An 18,430-nucleotide genomic window follows, 5' to 3' on the forward strand; every position below is an offset into this window, starting at 1 on the left:
TCTTTCATGAAAATGTGCGACAGGCTCTTTGTGATGATACGGTTATTCCTTTATCCACTCCCTTAGGATTGCTCTGTTCCAAAGCACGGCTGTTACACACTATTGTGATTCTAGGGAGCTGGCTCTGTTTTTTTATATGGGGTGGGGGGAGGGGGGAGGATCTAGTCCAGGGACCCTGTGGGTCCAGAGATGAACCATGGGCTTCCATCAAGCAGAGCGCATGCGCCGGGCCACCGAGTCACTTCCCAGTTTTACAGAGCTTTCTGAAGCGTAATTTCCACTATGGAAAGTCACCTTTGAAAACACAGTTCTAATAGTCTATTTGTAGCCTCTGTGTGCTCTATGTGTGTGTGTGTGTGTGTGTGTGTGTGTGTATTTGTCTGTGTTTGGAGGGGAGGGTGTTTGGGCCACACCCAGTGATGCTCAGAACATACTCCTGGCTTTTTGTTTGTTTGTCTTTGGTGGGGGCTAGGGCACACGGAGCTCTGCACTCAGGAATTACTCGTGGCGGTGCTCACGGAACCATATGGGATGCTGGGGATCGAACCTGGGCCGGCCGCATGAATGACAAGCGCCCAACCCGCTGTACTATCTCTCCAGCCCCCTTACTCCTGGGTCTGAGCGTGGGGATCACGCCTGACACTGGGACCATATGGTAGTGCCAGGGACTGAACCACGGATGGCTGTGGGCAAGCCGTGTCCTTAACCCCTATACTATCTCCAGTTTCTAGTCTGTTAGGAATGTTTTCTAATTTTTATTACTCTATTAAAATTTATTTCTAATGGTCTCTGACTTTTTTTTTCTGTTCCTCTTCTTTTTTTTGTCTCTGACATCTTCCTGTTAGCAAGATCCCTCCCTATCTCTCGTCATCCCCAGAGGGATGACGTCATCTCTTTTATTAACAGCCCAGTGTGTGTGTGTGTGTGTGTGTGTGTGTGTGTGTGTGTGTTGGTGGAGAGCTGTAACTGCAGATGTCTCCTAGGAGCTCGGCCGGCTCACTTCTTTCTTCCTTTCACTGGTCTACCGCGGCACACCCCCAAAGCAACACCATTAGAGCACTCGCAACTCTGATGCTCAGAGAAGGAAGCAGTGAACTCATTTAATTTTTCTAGTTTTTATTTTAGGGCTATAATCTTCCAGACTTCAAACAACCCAGGTATGGGCTAGAGAGACAGTCCAGTGGGGAAGGTGTTTGCCTTGTTTGGGGTTGACCCCGGTTCCATCCCCGGCATTCCACAGGGTCCGCAGAAGTCATACCTGAATGCAAGGCCAGGAGTAACCCCTGAGCATCACTGGGTGTGACCCAAAATTCAGAAGAAGGAAAAAAAAATAGCTAGATCTGAACGGTGGAGCTAAGTGCTGTGTCCATGGATAGGCATCATAGCCTCCATACACTGGAGGGGAAAGTTAAACAGATGCTGAAAGACAAAGGCCAGACCTCTCCAGCAAAGAGTGTTTCTAAGGATTCCGCTCACTCACACAGAGACCCCTGGCCTGTGTCTGGTATCCAGGCAACCGATTACTCACCTGTGTTTACCAGCAGGAAGTGCTGTCTCGATGATAAACAGTGACCATCTGACTTACGCGATGAGTCAAGAAAGCCCCAAAGCTGAAGGTTGGAAGTAATTGGAAACAAAACCAAACACCTTATTATTGAAAATATGGAAGATACTTTTGAGGAAATTTTGAAGCCAGCAATCATAATAATTTCATCCTATCGGCTCATTTTTATCATCTTAAAAATAATTTCACAGAAGAGCCTGGCAAGCTCCCCATGTTATATTCGATATGCCAAATACAGTAACAATAACAATAACAGTCTCATTCCCCTGACCCTGAAAAAAGCCTTCAGTCGTTGGGAAAGACGAGTAAGGAGAGGCTGCTAAAGTCTCAGGGCTGGGACGAATGGAGACGTTACTGGCACCTGCTCGAGTAACTCGATGAACAGTGGGATGACAGTGGTGACAGTGATGAAAAATAATTTGTAACATAGACGATATTACACTTGGGTTTTAACAGATTGGGATCCTGGAGAACTAATACTCTGTTTCCGCCCTGCCCTCCCCCCCGCCCCCATGCACACACTCGAGGTCCTACCCGCATTTCTCTGTGTCTACAAATAGTTGAGGCCCTTTCTTTCCCAAATTTAACTCTCACTGCTTGTCGGTGTTGTGCATGGATGGACTATGGGGGCGGATCTGGTTATTGTGTCTGGGGGCGGGCGGGTGGGGGGGCGCGAGGAGCTCTGAGCTGCAGGTTCCAGCCCTGCCTCTCTCTACTGCAAACGGTCCTCTCTGCTCTTGGGAGGCAGCAGCTGCCCAGTCAGGAAAAGCCGGGCGGGCGAGGGCTCCTTGGAGGCAGCGGGTGGTTCTGGTCCCCCGGGGTGGATCATGCATCCACCCAGGCCGTTGTCTTCATGGACTTACAGTCTGATCTGACTGATCTGACCCAGGCTAAGAAAGGAGGTGAGGAGAGACCACCCTCACACCGAGACTGGGGGCCACCCCCGATGCAGTCTGCCCCACTTGGGAGATAAAGTATTTTGGGAGCAGGGTTCCACCGGGTGGTGCTGGGAGCTACTCCTCATTCAGTGCTCAGGGGACCATGAGGTGCCAGGAATCGAAGCCAGGCTTCCTGCCTGCCTGGGGCATGAGGAGCCCTATTGCTGGGCCTTGAAGTACCGGTATTAGGAGTTGAAGGAAGGGAAACCCCTCCTAACTGCCCGAGGCAGGAGAGCGGCACTGCAGGCTGGTTGGATAAATGGGAGATGTGTAGGCAGAAGGCTCGGGGCTTGCTTTCTCTCGTGCCTCTTCGGAGACCAGCCCGGCTTGGGTGATGGGAAATGGGAAATGGGAAATCTTTCCTGGACCCCCAGCTTCAGTGTATGTATGTATGAATTTTGTATGAAATTCATAAGTATGAATTCAAAGCTTGCCATCCGCATGTTCGTTTGAATTGCTCCGCCTCCAGCTGCCCCTCTGCTCCCACCCCTCGGGAAAGTTGACAGGAGTCATCCCCAGCCCCTCCCCCACTCCAACACACACACACACACACACACACACACACACACACACACACGCCCCTGGGATGAAGACACTTGAACCCCAAGTGTCTCTTGACACTCTTACACTTTGGCCTTCAATTGGGAAATGACTTCATGTCAGTGTACTTTGCATGGGGCAAACATCTCAGGCAAACATATTTATAGGAGTGAATGTGCTTTTCACAGGGCTCCACCCTCTCCCCCCCTACCCCCCCTGGAAATTTCTGCCCTCCAGCCGCCCCTCCCCTGCTTGACAGCCACTCACAGGGCACTCTGCAACCATTTGTCTCTACCTGGAGGGAAAGTACAGAAATGGGCAGCGTTGAGAAACTAGAACTTGGTCAGTCGGGTTTAATAATCTAGGGGTTTCCCCGCTTCTTTGCTCGTTTCCCTCTTCTTTGAAATACTCAGAATTCATAGGAAATTTATTTCCTATTCGCTTTACTTTGCAAAAGCACCCGTCTGCCGAGATTGCAAGCAGCGTAAGCACACTGGTTCTTAACCACAAAGAGAGAAGTTCCGTCCAGCTGGCCGGAGTGAGCAGTGCCGTTGGAGCGGGAACGGAGGCCTCGCGGATTCGTCTGTCAGCACACCGGGAGGGCCCTTGTGCGTGTGTGCGTGCGGGAAAGAGGGTTTGCGGCAATTTGGTAGGAAACAGCCTCCACTTCGATGTCAGGGGTCGAGAACATGCCCTGCGGCACTTGGGAGCACAGAAGCCCCCCTCAGCCCTTCTCCACCTCAGGCCTCGCCTGGTACCCAGCACGGGGGCCTGAGAGCCCAGCAAGTGACCACACCTCCCCGCTCCCACACTACCCTCCTCACTCTGACTTCTCTCGAGATCATGGAAAAGCTCAACTGGAGAACGAAGCGTTCTTCTGTTTCTACCTGTCCCCTCTGCCCACCTGTGTCTCAGGTGTTCCCGCCCCCTGTGCTGGCTCACCTGGTGGTGTAGGCACACCAGTGGCCATCCGACTGTGCTGGGCTGAGGCTTCCGGAGTGAGCTGACTTCCCAGGGCCGTGGTGTCGGAGTTGGAGTCGCTTTCCCTCCCATGTCTGAAAGGGGCCGCTGGGATCTGGGTCTCTCTCTGCTCACTGCCCGTCGCTTCCATTTTAGAAACTCCCGTTTCACTGCACCCGCTACTGACCCGGGGGCTCCTTCATGTGACCGTGTTGTCTGCGGGAGTTGGTGCACAAATGAAGAAGCACTAACTGTTTCTTCCAACGTCCAGCAACTCTGGTCCCAGTTCTAAATGTGCTTCGGGAATTCCGAGATAAATAACGGGCAAATAAGGCCACACTGGTATCAAAGGGGCTTGACGGTGGGAAGGAACTGGATTTTGTTTTTAAAATAGGAGATAGTGGGATACATACCTTAATAAAGTGCAGGGTGGCGTTGGTGGGTCCCAGAACAGGGACCCCTTGATTGCTTTAGGATTGAGAAGCTGGGGAGAGTCGGGGAACAGCAGGACAAACTTACAGGATGACTTGGAACTGGGCAGTGAGAGAAACAGGTTTGTCAGAAGGGAGAATTATTTGTTTGTTTGTTTGTTTAGCTTTTGGGGTCACACCCAGTGATGCACAGGGGTTACTCCTGGCTCTGCACTCAGGAATTACTCCTGGCGGTACTCTGGGGACATTATGGGATGCTGGGAATCGAGCCCAGGTCGGCCGCGTGCAAGGCAAACGCCCTACCTGCTGTGCTGTCGCTCAAGCCCCAGAAGGGAGAATTAAAGGGTATTTCAGATCAAGTGAAACCATTTGTGCCAAGTTTGAAACGAGCAAGCGAACAGGAGAGGTAGTAAAACTCCCGTGGCTGGAGCTCGTATACCTGCTGCATTTCAGCGTTCCCGAGTGCTGAGACCTCCAGGCACTGTGCCAGTTACGTGTGGGGAGGGGACGTCAGGCAGCCCACAGACACGTCACCTGGGGGTGATCCGCAGGGCCTTGCGGCACTCTACTCCAAATCCTTGCTTTTATGCAGAAGAATCCTAAAGAGCTGAGTCCAGTGCATTGCTCTGACTTCCTGGTAGCAGCATATATTTGCTGGAATAAATTCAGTGTGTGTGTTCGTGGAAGCTTCTCACAGGTTAACTCCAATCCTGACTCAGTAAATATCAGCACAGCCGGCATGACAAATAACTCACAAAACAGGAAATGGGAACGGCTGGCAACCAGCAAGAAATACTGGTTTGTACTGGCCGCAGCCTGTTCGTAACCAGCGTGTGGTTGGCCTGCCCTGATGGTGCCATTCGTGATTGCAAGATGCCCATAGGGGAAGTTGGAACCAAAGGTTTGTTAACTTACAGCGCGTGGAAATCACATAGGGTAATGGACCGTGCAGGGAGGTGGCAGATTTAGGATAAAACACGAGTTATTTGGATCTGGGGTCCCTTTTTGGTTTTTGAAATTGAGGTCAGGAATGTGCTTGGGTTTGGAGTCTCACTAGTAGTGAATTCAGAGCATAAAGAGTGGCTGGGCTGGAGAGATAGTATAATGGGTAAGGTGCTTGCCTTGCACATGGCAAACCTGGGTTCGATCCCTCTGCGCCCTATTTAGCCCCTGAGGCCCACCGGGAGTGAGCAATGAGTAGAGAACCAGAAAACCCTGAGCACTGCCAGGTGTGGCCCCACCTCACCACCAAAAAATAAAAAAATAAAAAACCCCAAAACATCCCAATAAAGCCAACAGAAAAGCTGAAATTTACAGCTAGGGGATGAAGAAAGAGGTGGTGAGGGGGGACTCAGGTAAACCCCAAAGACGAGTTCTCTAAGTCAGTCAGCCGCGTGAAGCAAAGGGTCTCAGCCGGCTTGGGTCTGTATCCTGCTGGGGGGATCAAGGTCTCCCCTCCAGCATCCCGGCGTAAGCCTGACACCGGCAGCAGGCCCTGAAAAGCCTACTGCCAGGCCTCACGCTACAGACATGCGCAGTCATGTGTCGGAGAAATAAAAACTCAGCAGCAAGGAGATGATCATTTCCTACCCTGGAGACTAGCCAACAATGGAACATCTGGTAACAGCAAGTGTTGGCTTTGTTTTGGAGAAACAGCTATTCTCTCGCTGTCAGGCAGGAGTGGGGCTTGGCTGTGGAGAGCCGTTTGGTAATATATAATGCAGCTTTAACAAAGCGCTTTCCCGTGACCCAGCAATTCTAGGCAATGCTCTCAGGGGCCTTGGGACCACATGCAAAGGAAATGACTGTGGCATCTGTTTATAGAGTCCAATTGGAAATAAACCCACAAGTTCTTCATAGGAAAAAGGGTGGCTTATAGTGTATGTAAACAGGAGGATAAAACATGATATGTGAGGGGCTGGAGTGATTGCACAGCAGGTAGGGCATTTGCCTTGCATGCAGTCAACCCGGGTTCGATTCCCAGCATCCCATATGGTCCCCTGAGCACCGCCAGGAGTAATTCCTGGGTGAAGAGCCAGGAGTGACCCCTGTGCATCGCCGGGTGTGACCCAAAAAGCAAAAAAAAAAAAAAGAAAGAAAAACAAAAACAAACATGATATGTATTTTTTGTTCGTTTGTTTGTTTGGGGGGTCATACCCCGCGGTACTCAGCCTGCTCCTGGCTCTGTGTTCCGGAATCACTCCTTGCAGGGTTCAGGTACCCAAGGGGTACTGGGGGTTGAACTCAGGGCAGCCGCGTGCAGGGCAGGCAGTACTATGGCTCCAGCCCTGCTAAAACATCTCCAGTGCTTTGCGTCTTTAGCGCCAGGGACGGAGCCCCGCCTCATGCGTGCAGGGCTTTGCCACTGAGCCACACCGCCGGCCCCAGACCGGGTGTGTAATTGAACACGTCGCTTTAGAAGGATCACCTCAGTCCATTTCACACACGTCATCGGGTGAAAAAATTACGCTGCAGAGCAGCACCTTCCCTGTCAGTTATGTAAATTATAAAAACGCACCTGTGTCAGATATGAATTCTTGTACAAGCAGGGAGATGAAATAAGACCCGGGAGGGAAAACGATGAAGAAACGTGTGTCTGGTGAGGGAGAGGCGCGGAGGGCCTTTCGGACAGCATCCTGCGTCCTCTCTCGCGTACAGGCAGCGCTGAGGCAGAGGCCAGGTGTTAGTGCGGTCTGTGGAATTAGTCTTTTCCATGGCCATGCTGTGGCTTTTCAGGAGAGACACACCGGGAGATCCTGCGGCCCAGGTCCAGAGAGTGGGAAGCCCCTCGAAGCACGTGTGAACAGGAAGCAGGTGGCGTGAGTTTTTGTGGGTTCCCAGTGTGTATGAGAGTCAGCGTTGCACTCCCCTGACATTCACTAGCTGTGCTCTGCGGCACCATTTCTGCGAAGACAATGCCTGCCTTAATTTAGAAACTGTTGCTAAAAAATAGTGTAGCAAGGTGGCACCCACTGGCTTTGACTCGGGTTACCAGAAACATTCTATAAACATCCAGGTTGCTCTAGAGCAGCTTGTCCATGGGGCACGGCGAAAGGAGGAGCCCGGCAGGGCTCAGGTCGGAGGGTCTGTCCAGCGCCTCTGCCGACCCTTGTGATTGGGCCTTAGTGTCTCTGCCTCCTTCTGCCTGGCCGGCTGCAGCCGGGACCTGTCACATCCTGACTCCACGACGTGGAAATGTCCCAGGATCCCACCCCAGGTGTGTGGCTCTTTGCCATGAGGTGAATGTCACTGCTTCCGCTCTCTGCTGAGCGCCCAGACACCTACCGTGTTCCCGTGGCCCTGGGGGGTCCCCCCGGATGCACCCAACTTCCCCGCGTGTTCCCGCGTCTCCGTGCACACAGCACGCGTCTGTGACCAGATGCTCCCAGAGCCCGGGCTGAGGCAGAGGAGTTATTTTGAGGGCCCTAATTCCATCCCGTTATCTCGGGCGACCAGTGTTTAGCACCAGGAATAGCTGAGGAGGCAGCTGCTAACAGCGCTGTGTGGGGAGCCATGAGAGATTCAGTATCTTGACATCCCTTTCAGAGGCGCGTAATGAGGCTTCTGAGAAAGTCCCGGCGGCTGCTTTTTCTTTTCCTTCCTTCCTTTCTTCCTTCCTTCCTTCCTTCCTTCCTTCCTTCCTTCCTTCCTTCCTTCCTTCCTTCCTTCCTTCCTTCCTTCCTTTCTTTCTTTCTTTCTTTCTTTTTCTTTCTTTCTTTCTTTCTTTCTTTCTTTCTTTCTTTCTTTCTTTCTTTCTTTCTTTCTTTCTTTCTTTCTTTCCTTCTTTCTTTCTTTCTTTCCTTCTTTCTTTCTTTCTTTCTTTCTTTCTCTTACTTCCTTTCTTCGTTTTTCTTCCTTCCTTCCTTCCTTCCTTCCTTCCTTCCTTTCTTTCTTTCTTTCTTTCTTTCTCTTACTTCCTTTCTTCGTTTTTCTTCCTTCCTTCCTTCCTTCCTTCCTTCCTTCCTTTCTTTCTTTCTTTCTTTCTTTCTTCCTTTTTTCTTTCTTTCTTCCTTTCTTTGTTTTTCTTCCTTCCTTCCTTCCTTCCTTTCTTTCTTTCTTTCTTTCTTTCTTTCTTTCTTTCTTTCTTTCTTCCTTTCTTCCTTTCTTCGTTTTTCTTCCTTCCTTCCTTCCTTCCTTCCTTCCTTCCTTCCTTCCTTCCTTCCTTCCTTCCTTCCTTCCTTCCTTCCTTCCTTCTTCCTTCTTTCTTTCTTTCTTTCTTTCTTTCTTTCTTTCTTTCTTTCCTTCCTTCCTTCTTTCTTTCTTTCTTTCTTTCTTTCTTTCTTTCTTTCTTTCTTTCTTTCTTTCTTTCTTTCTTCTGGATTCTCTCTCTAGACTACTCTTTTGTGTTTGGTGTGGAGGGGCTGATGGCAGATGTGTCCCCTTGACTCCTTGCATCCGTCATGGGAAGCGTTTCTCTGCAGAGCAGTTGAGGCTGATGGCACCATTTGGGGTCACACACCACTGACAGATGGCTACAGGGAGCCAATGAGAAGCACCCGGGTCCCATCATGCACTGGGGCCAGATCACACGGTTTTTTGGGGCCACATAAGGCCGGACATATCTGACCCTGGGACCATCAGGCCATCACCTCCTATTCAGGCTTTGGAAGCCCACTAACCACCCCATTCCTCAAACGTGTTCTGGGGCTGACTCACCTCCAGGAGACACACAGGACCCCGCAGCTCTAAGGGGCAACAATCTGAGCACTCGGCACAGAGCCCAAATCTGGAGCAAGGAGAAGCAGAACAAGCCAAAGTGTGTGCTTCATTTTGTGTGTGTGTGTGTGTGTGTGTGTGTGGTGTGTGTGTGGGGGGGGTTGTGGGTATGAGTGAAGCAAAATAATTTTTTTTCTTTTTGGGTCACACCCAGAGATGCTCAGGGGTTACTCCTGGCTCTGCACTCAGGAATTACTCCTGGTGATACTTGGGGGACCATATGGGGTGCCGGGAATTGAACCTGGGTGGGCCACATGCAAGGCAAACACCCTACCCGCTGTGCTATCACTCCAGCCCAAAGAAATTTACTTAAAGAAATGTGAGGGTTGAGAAAGAGAAATATGTGTTCAAGAGAGAATTTAGACTTTTTTTTTTTATTTTATTGAATCACTGTGAGATAGTTGCAAGCTTTCATGTTTGGGTTACAACCACACAATGATCAGACACCCATCCCTCCACCAGTGCACATTCCCCACCACCGATAATCCCCGGTATACATGATGACCTCTCAGTGTATGTGTTGCAAGCCATAATGCCCAAAATTTAGATTTTTTTGCAGAGTGGAAAAGGCCCAGCCTGTGATTTCACGTAAATGCCCCGGGGACTCCGGAAGCAGCGAGGGAGACCAGGCTGTGTAGCTGGAGGGCAGAAGTGGGAGGCCAGTTCTGTCCGGGCCTCGTGGAGGATATGCCCACAGCCATCAGTGTGGCCTGAATTTAGGTGGACATTGGCACCAGAAGTGCGCGGCAGTGGGGGCATCTAACCCCAGCCACGCCCAGAGGGTCGGGAGCCCTCCCTGAGCACCCCCACTCTCTCTCTGGGTGGCCCGAGAATCGGGATGTGGGGACGGGGCTCTGACAGAGTTCGTGTGATCCGTGCATGGACTGCCGTGGCCTTTTTATGAGAACAGTTATCCTTATGTGTGGAGGGGCACCCACGACACCCAGGGGAGCCCTGGAACCCTGGCCAGGCCTGAACCCTGTGTACTGGGCATTTCCTCTGCGTCCTGGCGTCTGTAGTGCTTCATGTATCAGGCAGGCCAGAGATTCACGGCAGTCGCCTACGGGGACATGGACGGTATAAAAGCGATGCAGCACGGACCCTCCCCAGGCACCTTGGGGTGCACAAAAGCTTTGTGCCACTATTGACAACTGACCCAAACAGCAGACAGCAAAGGTGGCCGAGAGAAAGTGTGCGAAAGTCCACTGAGACCCTGCGGGCAGGAGACAGGCTCGGGAGGCCGGGCCTGAGCTGGGCACCAGAGCCAGGAAGAGGCCGGTAGCCTGCTGGGCCCAGCCCTGCTCTCGTGGCTCATCCAAGTGCTCTGCAGTCCCCTCCCCCTCACGCCGTGCGCCCAGGAGCCCACAGTGCCAGCACTGACAGTGGCGAGAGCATTTCACTTTCAGTTTCAGGAGAAAAGTCATGGGACCCAGAAGTTGGCTCAAAGGACAGGCCCCGTGGAACACTTCTCCGGTTCCCATCCCCGCTGGGTGGAGAGAGGGAGTGGGACGAATCTTCCCGTTGTCTGGCGATGCTTTTGTACTTCTCATTCATCTTGTATTTGATGGGCAGCTCTGGGTTCAACTCAACTAAGTATCCCATGGTTTAAATTTAAAATTTAATGTTTATTAACATATATCTGGGCTGGAGCAATAGCACAGCGGGTAGGGCATTTGCTTTGCACGAGGCCAACCCGGGTTCAGTTTCTCCGCCCCTCTCAGAGAGCCCAGCAAGCTACCAAGAGTATCTCACCTGCACGGCAGAGCCTGGCAAGCTCCCTGTGGCGTATTCGATATGCCAAAAACAGTAACAACAAGTCTCACAATGGAGACGTTACTGGTGCCCGCTCGAGCAAATCGATGAGCAACGGGAGGACAGTGCTATGGTGCTATTTCATCTTGTATTGGAATTTCTTGTTGGAAAGGAAGCCAGTTTAGCTCTCCCTCCAGTGCTTCTCCTACAAATACACTTACCCCCGGGATCACTGAAAAGTCATTCGAGGTCCGCAGTTCCTCGGGTCTAGTGGAGGAAGCAGGAGGCGCCCATGGATGCTTTTTGTGTGGGAACGTGGGCCCCGGAATACAGCGGGTGCCAAGGGTTTAGTTTGACACGTATCTCCTGCAGGCCAGAGCAAACTAGTGAATTCGTTTCCACTCAGCGAAGCCTGTGTCTTCTGATGCTCACTGCGGCTGCAGGGAGGCCGGGCTACCCAGGGGGCCCCGCCCTTAGGTGCATGGATGGACCTTGGTGGTTCTGGAGGTGGAGCTGAGTGAAAGTGCTGGAAATTCCATGGCCCGTCCACACCATGGAGCTGGTGGTAGTTGAGTTGGACCCAGAGCTGCTCTTCTGAACCCTGTGTGACTTGGTTCCCCCCACCCCAAGAACCCAGGCTGTCCATACAGAAGGAAGAGCAAGTGACCCTGACCAGTTATTCTTGGTGTGACCTGAGCCGAGCCTCTAGAATGCTCACAGGGGTGGGGGGTGCCCGTTCCAGAAGAACCCGGGGTTCACACTCCAAGGGACTTGGCCAGGAGCCTGCTCTGGGCCTTCACAGAGTCAGAAGCCTGACCCCTATGCTCTCTGGCTGGGTGGCTGTGGAGTCACGGGGGAGAGGGGGAAAGGGGGAGTCCCGGGGGTGGGGAGAGGGGGGCATTGTCTTCAGGGAGGCCTCTGATATGTCCTGGTCACTGTGCTCGCTCCCACCCCGTGTTTGTGGATCCCCATCTTTGGTGTCTGGTGCCTGGTGCCCCCTCCTTGTGAGGGGGTGGGCACCGGGTGGAAGGTGACAACTGGCTGGCCGGAAGCGGCGTGTACCCCGCCTCTGTGTGAGCTGTCCCCAGGGTGGACGCCCGACAGGAAGTAGCCCCTTAGTCCAAAAACCAAAAGGGTCTGCTGGGAACAAGCAGGGAACAGGGCAGAGCGGGTGAGCTCGCACATCTGGACACACCTGCTCTGAATCGAGGCTGACACCCCCAGTACCTGTGAGGGCAGCCCCCCGCCCCAGACATACACACACACACACACACACACACACACACACACACACACACACACACACCTTCTGTGGCAGATGCAAGGCACGTGGTGCGGGGCTGGAGCTGGCAGATGCGTGTGTGACAGCTCTTTGCAGCCCTCATTTGCCAGAGCTTGTATACACGGGTCCCAGCCGTGCCTTGGCGGTCCGGTCCTGCAGGTAGGTGACCGGCTTAATTCTCCCGTCGGCTCTTAAGGTCTGGCGGAGTCGCTGGGGTGAGGCTGAGGGGAGGACCTTGGAGGTTCTCGGCGCAGAGCACTCATCCTGGCGTTCACACAGCCTGGTCCCCGGTTTCTGGGGGTGTAGACAGGAGTCTGGCGAGGAGGAGGAGGGCCGGCCGGTGCCTGAGGACTGGGCACTGAGAGGCGAGCCGCCCCGCCTGCCCTGGGCCGGGGGCTTCTGTCCGTCTCAGCATCGTGCGCCCTGGGTGGGCCGAGCACTCTGCTGAGCCGAGGATGAGAATAACGTGGGCCCCGGCCCTCAGGTTGGAGCCCGTGCTTCCCGTGCCTCTTTCAGTGGAGCTAAGGATTGATGCACCCGGGGCCCGGGGCCCGGGGGGAAACGCAGGGCGCCTGGCACCCCAGAGCAGTCTCCTCCCTTGGCTGTGACACGGGCACCAAGATCCACCTGGCTCGCTGTCCTGGCCTGGACACCAGCAGGGCCGGGGGCTCCCTGGGGTCTGAGAGTGGTTCCACAGAAGGGCCTGGCCCCGGGTTCGAGCCGGGAGCCCTGGTCGACACTAACCCACTCCTCGATCTCGGTCCTCAGGGCTCCTGGTGGGGACTCTCGATGTCGTGCTGGACTCCAGTGCCCGGGCCGCCCCGTACCGGATCCTCTACCAGACCCCGGACTCCCTGGTCTACTGGACCATCGCCTGCGGTGAGTATCGGAGACCGGAGACGTGGGGGGGCGGGGAGGGATGTCTTCTCCCCGCACTGCGGCCCCTGGCCTTTGAGTTAGAGGGCCGCTCCCTGCCGAACCTGAGGTCCCGTGACTGAGCACAGTGGGAACTTCCTTGCCTCCATGCTGCGGAGACCTCCAGCTCTGCTGGCCCCCCGGGGACACCAAGCCTGGAAGGTCTGCGGTTCGGGAGGGCAGGAGAGTCAGAGCTGCACAGGGCTCTGATCCGGAAGTGTTACATCACTCCCTCTCTCCTGTGACTAGTTCTCTGGCCGCAGGCTACGTCAGGGCAGCTGAGAAGTGAGGGGTGCATTAGGCAGTACCTGGTAGGCCTGAGCAGGCCTTCTTGCAGAGACCCCATTCCATGGCCCCCTGTGGTGCAGAAAGAAATACGCCCCTCCCCCAAGGATCTCTGAGCATGGGACCCAAATAAGAGGACAGCAGGGAGGGCACCTGCCTTGCACGCACCAACCCAGGGTTGATCTCCAGCACCATGTATGGTCCCCTGAGCCCCGCCAGGGGTGAGCCCTGAGCACAGAGCCGGGAGTCAGCCCTGAGCACAGAGCCAGGGGTGAGCCCTGAGCACAGAGCCGGGAGTGAGCCCTGAGCACAGAGCTGGGAGTCAGCCCTGAGCACAGAGGCAGGCGTAACCCCTGAGCACAGAGCCGGGATGAGCCCCAGGCACAGAGCCCCTGGTTATATTCCTGGGCACTCAGTGGCATCCCCACCTGCCATCTGCTCAGGAGCCCCCAGTGGCACCTGATCACAGGGTGCCCTGCGGTGCCAGCATCTTGGTGGCATTCCACATGGGCAGGGGATATTGTCCAGCTGTGGTTTCAGCCTCCTGGACACTGCTGCCTCAGGGTTCATCCCAGAGGGGCATTGGCACCCACAGCTTCTGATATGGCTGCTGTAAAGCCCTTGGTTATTCTGACCAAGAAGCCAAGGGCCACAGGAGACCAGGTCCACACCTGTCATGGTGAGAGGGCTTCCGGGTTCCGGAAGTGGGTGGTGGGGCTAGGGGGTCTAGGACAAAGGAAAAGGGGCTGTGCCCCCAAAGAGTCTCCTCCTTCTCCTCTCCTCCCCCAATCCTCCCCCGCCTCTCCCTTCCCCCCTTCCTCTTCCTCCCCTGTTGCTTCCCAGTTCCTGAATAAGCTCCGCCCACCTATAGGCACACACCTGTAGGCACGTCGTGTGCACCTGTGCTCACCTGTGCCTAGCTGTATGCCCCTAGTGTACACTTCTGTGTCCCTATATTCACCTGTGCCCACCGTGGCCAGCTATATGTACCCATACCACCTCTCGGCATGTCATGGGCCCCATTTGCTCTGTACCCCCCGTTGCAGGGGTCCGGGTTCCTCATGCTGAGAAGGAACACCCTGGGAGCTGCTGGGAAAGTGTCATTTTGTGGGGCCGGAGTGAGAGCACAGCGGGGAGGGCGTTTGCCTTGCATACGACTGACCCGAGTTCGATCTCCAGCATCCCATAGGGTCCCCTGAGCACCACCAGGAGTAATTCCTGAGTGCAGAGCCAGGAGTCACTACTAAACATCATTTAAACATCATTGGGTGTGACCCAACCCCCCCAAAAAAAAGTATCGTTTTGTTGACGGACAGTTTGGAAGAGGAGTGGACAGGCCGTAGTCCCGGGGAAGCAGAGTCCCGCCGGACCCGGAGCCCGGTGATGCTCAGGGGCCCACAAGGTGCTGGGAACCTGAGCCTGGTCACTTCTGTGGGGGTCACACTTTGGGGTGTTCTGGGGCTACTCGTGGCTCTGAACTGAGTGCTTGGGGCACTGGGACTCAGCCCCAGGCCTCCGGCACGCAGAGGTTGTGCTCTGCCCCGTGAGCCCAACCCCGGCCCCCTCCCCCCTCCCTCCCCAGGACAGGCTCAGGCGACCCTTGTCGTGCCTCTTGGCCTTGAGAGCCAGAGAAGCCTGGTTTGGTCCTTTAGACATGCGTGCGCCTCTCTGCAGAAGCTGCAGGCTCGGGGGTCACACGGTGGCCCTCTGGAGTGGCCGCCTGGCGCCAGCCTTGCTGCCAGACCATCACAGATAGCGCGGCCGTGCGTCCTCTCCAGCCGGGTCCGGGAGCAGCCGCCAGGTGCTGGACAATGCGACCCTTTCCTCCGGCCCCGCAGGCCTCTCTCAAGTGTCCCTTTCTTGGGAGCGCTCTGGCAAGCAGGCCGTTTCCTGGGCGCGGGGGGACAGCGGCGGCTCTGTCCGTCCTGCGGGCCCGGCGGATCCCCGTCTCGCCCGGGGCCTTGAGCCTCGCATGTTAGTGGCGGAGGTTGTGTTGCGATGAGGCTGTAAGATTGGCGATTCCTTCTGGTCGCTTCCGGCCCGGTTCCCGGGGGATTGGGGTCGGCGCAGGGTCCAGCCGGCCTCCTCTGGCCTCCTGAGAGCACTGTTGTGGGAGCTTCTTGCCCCTGAGAGGCCTGCCGAGTGGGTTCTGCTCTGGTCTCATCCTTGCACATCCTTGTGTGTGCAGACTGCCGCTGTGCCACACACACTTCGGGCCGAGAACTGACCTTCCTGGTCACGCCCACGTCGGGGTTTTTACAGCATTTACAGCAGTGGGAGCCCACGTGGATAATTAACCCTGCGTCGGAAAGGAATATCTCCTAATGGGACTGGAGCGATTGTGCAGAGGTGGGGCCCGGCCCGGCATATGGTCGATCCAGATTCCAGTCCCGGCCCCACATCCGGTCCCCTGAGCCCCACCAGGAGGGTCCTGAGCACAGAGCCGGGAAGAAGCCCTGAGCACAGTTGGGTGTAGGCCAAGCCCTCCCTGCCCGCCCCCCAAAACTTATCTGTCCCTGGGGCCTTTGTTATTTTTGGGGGGTACTCAGTGGTGGCCATTGGCCACTCTTGGCGGTTTGGGGGGAAATACGGTGCAGGGCTGAGAGCAGGGGCTCCTTGGGCCGTCTCTGCAGCTCTTACGCCATTTTGTGTCTGTTTTAAAACATTTGAGACTTTATTCAAATACTGTGATTTACAGAGTTGTTCGTAGTCCGGTTATCTCAGCTATTCGACATTTCCAACACCGATCCCACCACCAGAGTGACCGTCCCTCCACCCTGGCCCCCAGTTCCTGCTTACCTCCCCCCAAGCCTGCCCCCTGCGCAGCAGAAACAGTGGACTTCATCGTGCTTGTCAGAACATCTGTCTCTCAGTGGGGCCGCCGGAGTCCTTGGCCCAGAGTTTACGGAGCTTCTGTGTAATTGTCTTTGCTCGCTGAGCTTCGGGGCACCTAGGCACCTTTGCCGTCTAATTTGCTGTGCGCCTACGGGGCCGTGGGTGCTGTGGGGTTTGGAGGTGTCCTGTGTGGCCACTCTCCCGGAGCTGTGGACGGGCATGATTCAGCAGCACGGCCTCACAGAGGAGCCGTCTGTATGCCTGGGGACTCTCAAAACCCCTGCCCGGGCCGAGTCAGGGAAACTGAGAAAGCCGGCTGGGGGCTCTGCACTGGGCCCCGCCCTGGCCTCCTGCACGAATGGCCCTGGAGGGTTGGCGGCTGGCTGGCTGGCCCAGGCTGGCTGTCACAGCTGACCTCACGCTCCACGGGGCTGAGCTCAGCACTCAGTCTAAGGTGTGTGTGTGTGTGTGTGTGTGTGTGTGTGTGTTCGGGGCTTACTGCTAGCAGGGCTCTGGACAGAGGCAGTTCCCAGGGGTGGAACTGGAGCTGAGGCCGTGCATACAGACCCAGCCCTGCACTGTCTCTCGGGCCCCCGGCCCAGATTTAAGTTGGGGCCTCTCCACGCTGTCTCTCCTTCCCCCTAAGGTCAGGCCTCTCCACGCTGTCACTCCTTCCCCCTAAGGTCAGGCCTCTCCGCACTGTCTCTCCTGCTTCCCGCTAAGGTCAGGCCTGTCCACGCTGTCTCTCCTGCTTCCCTCTTGCAGCTGGACGCCCTGCTTTGCTTCCCAAGGATGCCATGTCCTTTACACAGCCTGTCCGGACACGGTTTCCTCTGTGATTGGTACATTGCTCTGAGCCGTGAGGTTTCGTCTTTCACTTGTTTCTTTTCATTGAGAAGAATCTGAGACAGAGGCTCAGTCCGCCGTCTGGCATCCTCCCCACTGGGGACGGAGGGGAGAGGCCCATAGGACTGGCCAGAGCTGGGCCCCGGGCTTGGCCTCTGGCCCCCGGAACCCTGGGTTGCGGACATCCAGCTCTGCTCTGGCCTGTCGCGCTGGGCCTGCACCATGCAAGGTGGAAACGCTTCTCCCTGTGCAGACACCGCCAGGGAGGGGCCAGATGTGTGATGTGTTTCTCCCTGCGGAGCCTTTTTGTTTTCTTTGGAGGCCACTTTCTTTCTCTTTCCTTCTTTCTTTTTTTCTTTCTTTCTTTCTTTCTTTCTTTCTTTCTTTCTTTCTTTCTTTCTTTCTTTCTTTCTTTCTTTCTTTCTCTTTCTTTCTTTCTTTCTTTCTTCCTTCCTTCCTTCCTTTCTTTCTTTCTCTTTTCCTTCCTTCCTTTCTTTCTCTTCCTTCCTTCCTTCTTCCTTCCTTTCTTTCTTTCTTTCTTTCTTTCTTTCTTTCTTTCTTTCTTTCTTTCTTTCTTTCTTTCTTTCTTTCTTTCTTTCTCTTTCTTTTCCTTCCTTCCTTTCTTTCTTTTCCTTTCCTTTCTTCCTTTCTTTCTTCCTTCCTTCCTTCCTTTCTTTCTTTCTTTCTTTCTTTTTTTCTTTCATTCTTTTTTTGTCGAATCACTGTGAGATACAGTTGCAAGCTTTTATGTTTGAGTTTCAATCATACAATGGCCAAACCCCCATCTGCCACCAGTGCACATTCCCCACCACCAATGTCCCCAATATCCCCCCACTTACAACCCTCCCCCTGCTTCTATGACAATCTCCCCCATACTCTCTCTCTACTTTGGGGCATTATGGTTTCAGTACAGATACTGAGAGGCCATCACATTTGGTCCTTTATCTACATTCAGCACACATCTCCCATCCTGAGCGATCCCTCCAACCATCATTGATTTAATGATCCCTTCTCTATTCCAGCTGCCTTCTCCCCAGCTCCTGAGGCAGGCTTCCAACCATGGAGCAATATTGCTGGCCCTTGTGTCTACTGTCCTTGGGTGTCAGTCTCATGTTATTTTATATTCCACAAATGAGTGCAGCCCTTCTATGTCTGTCCCTCTCTTTCTGACTCATTTCACTTAGCATGATACTCTCCATGACCATCCACTTATAAGCAAATTTCATGACTTCATCTTTCCTAGCAGCTGCGTAGTATTCCACTATGTAGATGTACCAGAGTTTCTTTAACCAGTTGTCTGTTTTCAGCCACGCGGGTTGCTTCCAGATTCCGGCTGTTGTGTACAGTGCTGCAATAAATATACAGG

At 54.3% G+C, this 18,430-nt stretch overlaps 1 protein-coding gene across 1 annotated transcript in view; it reads left to right on the forward strand.

The window, feature by feature from the left end:
• TBC1D9 (TBC1 domain family member 9) overlaps positions 1–18,430 on the forward strand; it is a 77,298-nt gene that overhangs the window by 33,344 nt on the left and 25,524 nt on the right. The window contains exon 2 of the mRNA XM_055144364.1: positions 12,952–13,062. Within this exon, the coding sequence (XP_055000339.1) occupies positions 12,952–13,062 (111 nt within the window). The remainder of the gene's footprint in view (positions 1–12,951; positions 13,063–18,430) is intronic.

This window comes from Sorex araneus, chromosome 7 (assembly GCF_027595985.1).
Source record: "Sorex araneus isolate mSorAra2 chromosome 7, mSorAra2.pri, whole genome shotgun sequence".
Classification (NCBI taxonomy): domain Eukaryota; kingdom Metazoa; phylum Chordata; class Mammalia; order Eulipotyphla; family Soricidae; genus Sorex; species Sorex araneus.